Below are 12246 nucleotides of genomic sequence, written 5' to 3' on the forward strand. Positions count from 1 at the left end.
TATAGTCCGAAAAATACAGTATTTGTATAGTCGCTCACCTGGACCAGGACATACTGACAGAGTCCAGGGAACGTGTACTTCTGGCCATCGAAGGTGATGTAATGCCCCTCCCCCACGGTGCGACATATGCCATCACAAAACTTCTTCGTGCAGTGCCACTTCCTGTTTTCACACACACTGCAAACAAGAAGAGAAGTCATGAAACATCAACGGAGAAAATAATCTCATGATTCGCCCGCATAAAGGGAAAAAATGTTTACCAGGTATTGCAGTCCACCGATATGGTTTGTCCCGATGCATGCGGCTTGTTGTTGAGGTAGCACGGACACTGCTCTGGAACAATGCAGTTTTTGCGGTGGTACACCTGAAATATCAACCAGTTTGCTCTCATTTCAGACTCTTCGGAACCCAGAACCTGAATGACACTATACGTACAGTGCCGGGTGGACAGAAGCAGCCAGGGATGCAAGCCTGGAAGACACAGGGATGGTGCACATTCTGGCAAGTTCTGGCACATTCCAGGCCCGTTTGCCCTGCATCACACTTTGCACGGATCAATGGAGGAACACACTCTGCTGAGCGCCGCTCTGCAACCAAGAAGTTACAAGTTGCTAATTTGGGCTAAGTGCAGCAGGTGCAGAGCCTATTTTTACATTGTTTACGGCAGGGGTCCCCAAACTTTTTGACACGTGGTTTAAAAAAAATTGGCCATAAATATATATATATATATATATATATATATATATATATATATATATATATATATATATATATATATATATATATATATATATATATATATATATATATATATATATATATATATATATATATATATATTGATGGAAGCAGATCAGAATCATATCCATATTTAAGTGTTACTTCTTTCTAAAAACTCCTATAGTCATATTTACATCAGCTAATGTCTCGTGTGGTACAAAGTGCTTGGATTCGAGTGTCCTTGGTTAGAGTCAGAGCGCTGTCTTTGTTGAGACTGCCATTACATTCCTAAGATAAGAAGCACAGCTAGACTGGGGAAACAGCAGGTGGGGGGGACAGGAGAAGGAGGAAGTAGACAGGAGTTCCGGGGTTTTAGTAGACCGATCTGGACCGGGCTGGGGAACGCTGGTGTGCTGGATTGGTCTCAGGTTTGTCCTCTAAGCTTGGAGAATAAACCGCAAAATACCAACTTCTGCCTGGTGATTGAATATAAACAACAGCATATTGCCATAAAAAGAATCTGGGAGAGACTAGCAATTTGAATTCCCCATTGGAGGAATGCTGGTCAACGCAACAATTTGGGGGCTCGTCCGGGATGGCACGCTGTTGATTGATGACTTCTTGCAATCTTCTGGACAGACTCAATTGGCCAATTCAAGGTAAGCAGAACCTTTCTTTTTAGATAAAATCTGCGTTAGGAGTCTGTCCTGAAGTCTGTAAGTCAAACACTGTTTTGTAATCCCAGGCACAGAGTGGTGATTTTGATAGATTGATTGCATTTTTGCCCTGTCCGCCATTTTACATAATAGTTGTAAATAGTGGTCAACTCATGTCATTGTGTCTTGAATCTTTCATCTGTGCCTGATAAAGTTATTGGTTAAAGTCCATCCGTATATTAAAATTCGCAAGGTTAAAGTCCTTCTGAATAATACGGTAAAGTTCTTGGTTAAAGTCCGTTCGTATTTTTAATTCTGAGGTTGGAGTCCTTATTAATAATACGATAAAGTTGTTGGTTAAAGTCCGTTCGTATTTTTAATTCTGAGGTTGGAGTCCTTATTAATAATACGATAAAGTTGTTGGTTAAAGTCCGTTCGTATTTTTAATTCTGAGGTTAGAGTCCTTATTAATAATACGATAAAGATTACCGTGACGGGCTGCTTCACTGACGAGTAAGCAAATAGTCGGGTGTGGTTCGCCCTGGGGATTTGGTCACCCCTAATAGAGTTCAAGGTTAAAGTCCTTATGAAAAATACGAGAAATACATTCTCGGGTTACGGATGGGGCATGAGAGACACAATGACCACAGGGTTTGACATGAACAAGTGTGACAGATAGAAATGTGATGGCGGTCGGGGAGGAATGTGATGAATCATTACTGTTTTTGATGATCAATTGAATGTACGGTTGTCGACAATGGAATTAGCAGGTACAGTTTAAAAAGAAAAATAAGAGAACGTTCCTTGAAAGGGTTAAGAGGGGGTTTACAATATTCGAAAAGTCGTGAACTCAAACGTCTGGTAAAATAAAGAAATAAAAAATAAAATAAAATAAAATAAAAAAGTAACTGGAAGTTTTATGGTAGGTGAAACGCAGAGAGAGTGCTCGTGTGTGTGTGTGCTGCTGAGTGTGTGAGTGTGTGTGCGGGAGTGCTTACGCGTGTGTGTGTGTGTGTGTGTGTGCTGCTGAGTGTGTATGTGTGTGTGCGTGTGTGTGTGTGTGTGTGTCAAACGACCCGCCCAGACTTTGACTAAGCCACCGCCCCCTACTCCAGTGACAAGAGACGGAGGTATTAACACGCCCCCTCTAAGATTAATCCTGCCTCCGAAAATTAACCCCTTGTACACGTCTGACCATTTTCTCCGGCAGACATTTTTGACACATGACATTAACACTTTGGACATACTATAATATAAGTCTCTTGCCGATGCATACATGCAAGCCATTGTTGACCTTGCTTTCCCACCTGTACCTCCGGGAGGGAACCTTTGGCCAAACACTTTGGACAAAGTTAACCCTGATATACAAGGTGCCAAAAACAACATATGGCAGGACATTTTATTCTTCCCATGCAAAATAGGGCTAATGACAGAGCAACAAGGAAACGACTACTTAAATTACAGATCGCTGAAGATAAAAGGTTAAAAGAACCAAAAGGTCAAAGATCAGCTAGGGTATATTCAGCAGTGGGTGACCTTGCTTTTGAGTTCCAACAGGTGGAGGAAAGAATCCTCAACAGACGTGCGGTTGGACTCGGGTGGTGGACAACACGATGCTTCAAAGCCGGTCTGGGGTAGACACTGTTTCGGCTGTGACCAGCCTGGTCACTGGAGTAGTGACTGTCCGAACATTTCCGAACAGGAAAGGTTCCGTCGTGCCAACAAACGAACACGAAGGCGTGTAAGAGGACGCCCACATCAGGAGCCGCAGCAGGAAGTACCGACAGGACCCCTGCTGGACATGAGTGTCAACGGACAATTTTATCAGCCACCCATTCGATTCTGAATGCAGAGGTACCAAAAAAACTGTATGCTTCCTCTTTAAAGGTTGAAGGCTTCGCTGGGGTCACAAGAAGGTTACCTGTCACCAAACCACTTCCGGTTCAGATTGCTGGACCTCCTTTACAGACTGTACCCTGACATTCAAATCGCAAAGAAGGAACATTCCTGGTGTTACTTGACGGCTGAACCACCAAGCTGCGACACCACTACCAAGACTACTCCATGAGCTCATACCACAGCCTGAAACAACAGGAATGGCTGACATCCAACTGCTCTAACGGTGAAAACCCTGACTGGCTGAGATGCTTCCGTGTGTTCTGCCACCCGACTCGCCATATGTTATGATTATTTATATATGTTGGAACTCAAGGTGTGGCTGCTCATGTTGACCTATCTTTGCAACAGCTAGCATGGTATAAGATGGACACAATAGTGTCCCACATTGTTCCCTTGCTCTCTGTCTCGCCTACAAAACCAAAGAACTTAGGTACAATGATAAGACACGGCGTAGCTGCCAAACATTACACCGACACCCAAATACCACATTTTCAATTGTTTAGGTTTAGCCCATGGTAATGTTAAACACATTACTATGGGCTGCACTTTAGACACCTGTAGGCTACGAGGAGCTAGCAGCTACACAACAGCTGAGCTAAAACAACACATTACACATTTAAGCATATCAAATAATTATAGTTGCTCATTACATACACATAGTCGTCAAGACAGAAGTCTGATAGAAAGTATTCAGTAACAAACGTGTCTGCATCATTCAACTTTCTACAACATGAGCTTGACTTAATGAATTATTGGGGCCGCCAGGTGTGGTAAAATTTCAAAATACTATTGCTAAAGCATCCGCCATAAGGGTAGTATTTTTCTAGTATTGGTGACAATATAAATATAAGCATATTTTGTTACTTTCACCATATTGAATAAGTTACATAAAAGTTAGGGTTTAGTTGAGTTTGAGTTATTTGTGATATCGCTAAGGGGTCCCCTACCCTAACACCACCCCCCAGTGGACCATAGAGGCTAAAGAGACTTTCATTGACCTCAAACATGACCTGTCCTCCGCTACTTGACTATTAGCTGACCTTTTTCTTTGATGTTTCTGAAAGTGATAGTATGACTAACACAGTCCTTTTTTCAGAAACAGAAGGGGGTGAGTGAGGGTGGATACAGACTCCTTGGAACAAAATCGACAATCATCCGACTCTGACACATTCCATAGTTTTAACATTTTTCCCGTGGGTAAGAAGTTATAACTAATTTTAATTTGAAAATAATGATTTTACACATCGATAGTACTTTAGTATATCAAATTTAGAATATGGAGGAGGTGAGGGTGAACCATGTATAGTCTTTGATTTCACTGAAATGATCAATACGGTACAAGGGAAAAGGTACGTACTGACTTGTGTTGACAATCACAGTGGTTGGCCGGAAGCAACAACAACCTCAAAAGAGGATGCAATATCAGTAATTAAATGACTTGTGAATGACCTAGTACCCCGACATGGTTTCCCCAAAAAGATTAGGTCAGACAACGGCAACCATTTAAAAAAAATACTCACTTAGCCTTGGTCGAAAAGGCTTTCGGACTAGAACACAGGTTTGGGGTACCATCCTGAGTCCCAAGGTAAGGTTGAAAGGATGGACCAGAACATAAAAAACTAATTGGCTAAAATCTGTGCACAGACCAAATTTAATTGGATTGACATGTTGCAATTAGCGTTAATGATCATTCGAAGGTCAGTGAATAAAACTGTTTTACCGCCCTTTGAGTTTTTCACCCTATGAGCTGCATACAGGTCAGCCATTCACAGGACCAGCAGCCCCCCCCCCCCCCCCCCCCCCCATGGAAGGAGGACTCAGCGTAAAACCAAAATGGTATTTTACACAAAAAATTGCAGAATTTGTGTGCCAGTTCTTCTGTACAGATTCCCTTCCGCCCGCTGAGAGGGTCAAGATCAAGGTCATCAAACGCAAGTGGACGGAGCTCAGGTGGACTGGTCCCTTCAAGGTCGTGGAACGGACGTCCCACGCCCTTCGACTGGCTGGTGGAGGGGACACCTGGTACCACCTCTCCCTCTGCACTACAGCTGAAGAACCTGACAGATCACCAGGGGATGTCATTGCTGACATCGCCACAACATCTGCCCCTCTTGACCCCCTCGCCACATCATCTGCCCCTCAGCCCAGGAGACGAGAGAGATTTTCTACCTACATTACTCTTTTCAACTTCTATATTGTATATCCTTGTGTGAGACCAATCCAGTATGCTAAATGTTTCTTCGTTTTTCTTGCTTGTTTGCAGCATAACTATCTGTGTCGTTACATTAAGTGAAAAGTTTGATGTTTATCCCCGTTTTGTTACCTAAATTACACTGATATTGATAGACGAAAGGCAGGATGTTACACCCGACTAGTGTCCCCTGACGGACTGGTGCTTGGGCGTGTTCTACTGTCTTTGTGTCTCAGTTCATCCTTCCTGACGACAGTGATTGACAAGTGTCTAAGAACATACAGCGGACTTTAAATAGACTGGGTCAAAGGGGATAGCAAGACTTATTTTTTGACCTGTGCAGTGTGATTAATTACGGGGGACACAATAACTATTACCGTGGTAATAACCTCTATATTTGTTACGACTCAACCCTGAACCATTGGTGTCGGATGCAGACAACATACTCTGGTAAGTTGTGCCCATCGTCCCTTTTATGTTGTTTTGGGGCTTGACCTGACTGATACAGACGCTAAAGGAATTATTAAAATGAATGTCCTTGAGAGGGCGTTAACTACCTCTACACCCTCTGTAGCACCTAAAGTACCACCCCACCTCGGTGGTGTTTCAAAGGCTCACATCCGTGCGTGCTAATGACATCACCACCGAAGGCCTGGTAACTTTGACCTTTGACCTTAGGAGCGGGTGCAGACAACCTGTGGCTCAGGTGGATGCCAAAACCTGGGTGACTGTGTTGCTTCTTCCGCTGGACGTCCCTTTTCCCTTTTAAGTTGACTGACATGTGTACCCTTCTGTTGACAATGCCACCCGACTTCTTCCCTTTGTGGCCCAAAAGCTGAATTACACGCGTTTTTAAATTACAGGACCCTCTCCGTCCCCCAACAAATTGGGTGACATCAACCGTTACTGGTGCACCACACTGATAGATGGCTCTAGGATAGGCCCTTGGGCACCAGCTGACTTATTCTGGTGTTGTGGGAAGCACAGATTGTACATTAGAATCCCGACGTCAGCCGTTGGGCTTTGTGCTATGGTTAGACTGGTGACCCCACTCACCAAATTAACACCCCTTGGAACTCCTGTTTCAGCGGCCTCTCTAACTCCCCGCCGCCGTTGAGACTAACCAACCTGACTCGTGACGCCGTTGAGGGACTTGCTGAACAACTTGCCCCGACCTCCCTCAGGGCCGTTCAGATCCGCATAGCCCTTGACCGCATCCTAGCCAAGGAAGAAGGAGTGTGTGCAATGTTTGGTGACCAATGCTGTACCTTCATTCATAACAACACTACCCCCGATGGCTCAGTTCAGAGGGCCTTAAAGGGCCTCCAGGCCCTGTCTAGGGAACTCTCTCTCTGACCCCTTCAAAGATTGGCTTCTAAGCACATTAGACAGGTGGACTGACCTAATTAAGTCTGTCTTGGTCTCCATTCGGAGCTTTTTTGGCCATCATAGCCTCATGCGGTTGCTTTATCGCCCCTTGGGCTAAGTGTCACTAAAGGGGGTCTAACAAAGTGGTAACTTTAAGACTTTCGAGAATTGTTGGTTTACTTCCCTGACCATGACGACATTGACGTGGACTCCCTCCATCTATCTCCCATGTAAATAAGCTGTTGTTTTATCGCTAGCTTGCTTAAAGAAAAAACCAGCACCTACTTTAATGTGGGGCGTGCTTTATAAGTTTTGTACAAGTATTAAAGATCTTATTAGAAGATCTTAAAGGGGGATTGGTGGAAGCAGATCAGAATCATATCCATATTTAAGTGTTACTTCTTTCTAAAAACTCCTATAGTCATATTTACATCAGCTAATGTCTCGTGTGGTACAAAGTGCTTGGATTCGAGTGTCCTTGGTTAGAGTCAGAGCGCTGTCTTTGTTGAGACTGCCATTACATTCCTAAGATAAGAAGCACAGCTAAAATGGGGAAACAGCAGGTGGGGGGGACAGGAGAAGGAGGAAGTAGACAGGAGTTCCGGGGTTTTGGTAGACCGATCTGGACCGGGCTGGGGAACGCTGGTGTGCTGGATTGGTCTCAGGTTTGTCCTCTAAGCTTGGAGAATAAACCACAAAATACCAACTTCTGCCTGGTGATTGAATATAAACAACAGCATATTGCCATAAAAAGAATCTGGGAGAGACTAGCAATTTGAATTCCCCATTGGAGGAATGCTGGTCAACGCTACAATATATATATATATATCGATATATGTATATATATATATATATATATATATATATATATATATATATATATATATATATATATATATATATATATATATATATATATATATATATATATATATATATATATATATATAAGGGGTGTGGGAAAAAAATCGATTCGAATTCGAATCGCGATTCTTACTTTGTGCGATTCAGAATCGATTCTCATTTTTTAAAAATCTATTTTTATTTTTTAAATTTTTTTATAAAAGTTATTATTATTTTATTTTTTTAACAACAAAACAATACACAGCAATACCATAACAATGCAATCCAATTCCAAAACCAAACCAGACCCAGCAACACTCAGAACTGCAATAAACAGAGCAATTGAGAGGAGACACAAACATGACACAGAACAAACCAAAAGTAGTGAAACAAAAATGAATATTATCAACAACAGTATCAATATTAGTTACAATTTCAACATAGCAGTGATTAAAAATCCCTCATTGACATTATCATTAGACATTTATAAAAATAAAAATAAAAGAACAATAGTGTCACAGTGGCTTACACTTGCATAGCATCTCATAAGCTTGACAACACACTGTGTCCAATATTTTCACAAAGACAAAATAAGTCATATTTTTGGTTCATATAATAGTTCAAACAAATTTACATTATTGCAATCAGTTGATAAAACATTATAAAAGCTTTTTACAAAAATCTACTTCTCTGCTTGCATGTCAGCAGACTGGGGTAGATCCTGCTGAAATCCTATGTATTGAATGAATAGAGAATCGTTTTTGAATCGAGAATCGTGTTGAATTGAAAAAAAAAAATCGATATTGAATCGAATCGTGACCCCAAGAATCGATATTGAATCGGCAAAGATTCACAGCCCTAATATATATATATATATATATATATATATATATATATATATATATATATATATATATATATATATATATATATATATATATATATATATATATATATGTCTCTTTACAGATTAGACAACTGCCTTCTCCTTACACTGAACAAAATAAAAAAATATGTCCACTGATGCTAAGAGACCCCGAGAATAACAAGCGGTAGAAAAATGGATTGATGGATGGGCTAGAAACAGGGGTCGGCAACCCGCGGCTCCGGAGCCGCATGCAGCTCCTTGACCACTGTGATGCGGCCTCAGCTACATACATGCCGACCCCCTCGATTTTCACAGGAGACTTATGGATGTCAGTGTCTCTCATAGACTACTCCCAGGGAAAAATAATCCTATTTACACTCTAATTACTATATAAAGGGCGTGCCCTAATTGCACTGCAGTAATTGTCCTCTATAGCATTTACATACAGCGTGCCAGTCCAGCCACATGTTGTATGTTGTTATTACTTGCACACACAGGAGACAGCAAAGCATACTTACTCATCAGCCACACAGCTTACACTGACGGTAGCCGTATCAAACAACTTTAACATTGTTACGTTACAAATATGCGCCACACTGTGAACCCACACCAATAAAGAATGAAAAACACATTTCTGGAGAACATCCCACTGTAACACAACATAAACACAACACAACCATTACCCAGAATCCCATGCAGCCCTAACTCTTCCGGTCTACATTATACACCCCCCGCTACCACCAAATCCCCCCACACATCAACCCCCCCCCCCCCCCCCTCTCCGTGCGTTGGTTGAGCGGAAGAGTTAGGGCTGCATGGGATTCTGGGTATTGGTACCGTCAGTGTAAGATGTGTGGCTGCTGAGTTAGTAGCCTTGCTGTCTCTTACGTGAGCAAGCTTAAGCTGCATCCCACTTGTGGCTGCGCAGGTACACTGATTGGGCAGACTGTAGAGGGCGCCAAATGCAGTGTCATCACGCTCTGATATTCGGGAGTCTCCCGGGAAAAATGAGAGGGTTGGCAAGTGTGACGCTATCAAGCGCCATTCATTCAAACTCGCGGGCTGCACTAACATCAAATTTCCACATAAAGTGCGTGCCGGTGCGTGTGTCTGAGACCCTGGTTAACATAGCACAAAGCATGTAAGCTTTGTATGTGGTGTTTTTCATTTTAAATTTAAAACATTTTTTGTGGCTCCCATTACTTACTTTAATGTGTGAAACTTGCCAAAATGGCTCTTTGAGTGGTAAAGGTTGCCGACCCCTGGGCTAGAAAGTACAGATTAAAAAAAAATAATTAAAAAATTGGAGACGCTGGTTTGGGGACCACTGGTTTACGGTATAGTTAGCCATGGGGGTGGGAGGGACAGATGTCCCCGGGGTTTTGGACCTTTTGTTGGCTTCAGCAGTCCCAGGACTCAGTTCCAGAACAATTTTGGGGGGTTAAAACAAGCAGTTACCCGCCAAACGAGAAACGATTTGCAGTTAAGTGCTGCAGGTGCCAGGCCTCCGTTTTAACACTTTTTATCTTTTAATTAGCCACAGGGCGGGACAGCTGGTGTCCCCGGGGTCTTAGCTTTATAACAACGGTTTGGTCAACATGTGTAGAATCATTCTTATTTTTCCTTTTTTTTTTATAGGGGACCTACGATGATTTTTCTTTTTTCTGACCTATAAATGTTGGATAGTCGTGTTAAACAATGCCAAAGCGTCCATTAAAAATGTACATGCATTTAGACGTGAGCCTGCAAGCCGTTTTGGATGTGCTTTTTTTAAATAAGATCACATTGATGTCATAGTGTGACTTCAGTGCGAGCACGTTGAGCTATAGCTCCAAAAAATGTGTGTTTGGGTCTGAGGGAAAGTTAGCCTGTATTAGCATTCCTAGAAATGCAAGTACTACTCCAGGGGTCCCCAAACTTTTTCCACTGAGGGCCACAGACTGACAAAAAAAAAAAGTGTGGGCCAGTACAAACATATACATTTATACAGTATACAATATACAGATTTCTTTTTAAGAACTAGAAAATGCAATGTTTTTGTAAATTTTTTAAGAATGCTGAAGAGCCAGAGCCGAATTAAAATGCTAACACTAAGCACGCTGACCAGATAGCATCAAGTACCCAAAAATATGACTCATCAAACTCGTTTCATTGAGGGCCACGTTGCCGTTTTGGCTGCCCTCAGACGGCCGGCCGCTTGTAACATTAATAAAAGAAAAATACATGTATAAGGATTAGCCGCATGATATTGTCACATGATTACCTATGCATTTGATTAGTAAATGTATATTTTACCTACACTGTAAGAAAAAAAAATCTGTGGATTTTGCAGTCAAAAAAATGGCAGAATTTTACCATAAAATTGACAGTAAAATGGTCACACTCTATTTTAGGTAAAATCTGTTGATTGAGCTGCCAGTTTTTTGTTTGTTTTTTTGCATAAAATATATGGTTGCTGTTTTCACAGTGTATTACTGTACATGTAAAAAATGATACCACTGCCTTTTTCTTACGATAGGATTCTGAAGACAGAGCTGTTTTTAAAAAATATATATTGTCAAGCTTACAGGGTACGATTTGGTGGATATATTGCTTTGAAATCATAAGGCTAAGTAGATATTTACGTATGTTTTAACCCCCAAAATGTTTTGAATGTATGATAATATAATATCTGTTGCATATTAGATAGATAAAGTTTAAAAGATACAGTATATAACTGCATGCAGTACATGTCTTTTTTCTGTCAAAATAGAAAAAGAAAGAAAGATTGAGTACTTCATTGATGCATATTATTGCGCCGCTAAAAATAGTTTGTCTACGTTAGAGCTTGTAATAACAATATCACTAATACTTAGTTAACATTCAGGTCACATAATGTAAATGGAATATTGTTGGCGGTAAATGTAGATCCCTTTTAAAAGATCTCACCTCTGGATGGTGCCAGGTCATCATCGTAGAAAAGGTCGGACAATGAAGTGCTTGTTTTGTGGGAGCTGCAGCGCATGGATCCGCTCTCACAGGAGCTGCACGATAAATACAAACATGCAAAGGGCTAATCGCTTTTTTTATACAGTAGACAAGGAAGCATAATTTGTAACATGAACATGATTCAAAATACAGTCAGCACAAAATAGAAATGGAAAATGCTGTGTATGTATACTGTAATGTACTACAGTCATTTGTGTAGGTTGCACTTCAATGTGCATGATCAAGGCTTATTCCTGAGAGGGGCCAAATTGGGAGACACACAACTGCTTGCATAGAGGGGGCTTGCTTGAAGGGGGTGTGGTTTTGAAGGAATATAAATGGGAAACTGAAATAGTTCAATAATATATTTCTAGTACAAAACAATTCAATTAGCCAAATTAAATAAATAACGTTACTTTGTTTTTCAAGATTGCATTATGATTTAGTTAATGTTTACCTTGTATTCCCTGGATGGGACCATACTTGCCAACCCTCACGATTTTCCGGGAGACTCCCGCATTTCAGTGCCCCTTCCGAAAATCTCCCGGGGCAACCATTCTCACGAATTTCTCCCCATTTCCACCCGGACAACAATATTGGGGGCATGCCTTAAAGGCACTGCCTTTAGCGTCCTCTACAACCTATCGTCACGTCTGCTTTTCCTCCATACAAACAGCGTGCCGGCCCAGTCACATAATATATGCGGCTTTTACACACACATAAGTGAATGCAAG

General features: G+C 41.5%; 1 protein-coding gene across 2 annotated transcripts in view; it reads right to left on the reverse strand.

Moving 5' to 3' along the window:
* Positions 1–12246, reverse strand: part of vwf (von Willebrand factor) — a 108993-nt gene that overhangs the window by 54620 nt on the left and 42127 nt on the right. For both annotated transcript variants that reach the window (XM_062042597.1, XM_062042598.1), the window contains 4 exons: positions 11474–11568; positions 436–587; positions 261–364; positions 39–177 (listed from right to left, as the gene is read on the reverse strand). In XM_062042597.1, the coding sequence (XP_061898581.1) occupies positions 39–177; positions 261–364; positions 436–587; positions 11474–11568 (490 nt within the window). The remainder of the gene's footprint in view (positions 1–38; positions 178–260; positions 365–435; positions 588–11473; positions 11569–12246) is intronic.

Source organism: Entelurus aequoreus, linkage group LG03 (assembly GCF_033978785.1).
Source record: "Entelurus aequoreus isolate RoL-2023_Sb linkage group LG03, RoL_Eaeq_v1.1, whole genome shotgun sequence".
Classification (NCBI taxonomy): Eukaryota; Metazoa; Chordata; class Actinopteri; order Syngnathiformes; family Syngnathidae; genus Entelurus; species Entelurus aequoreus.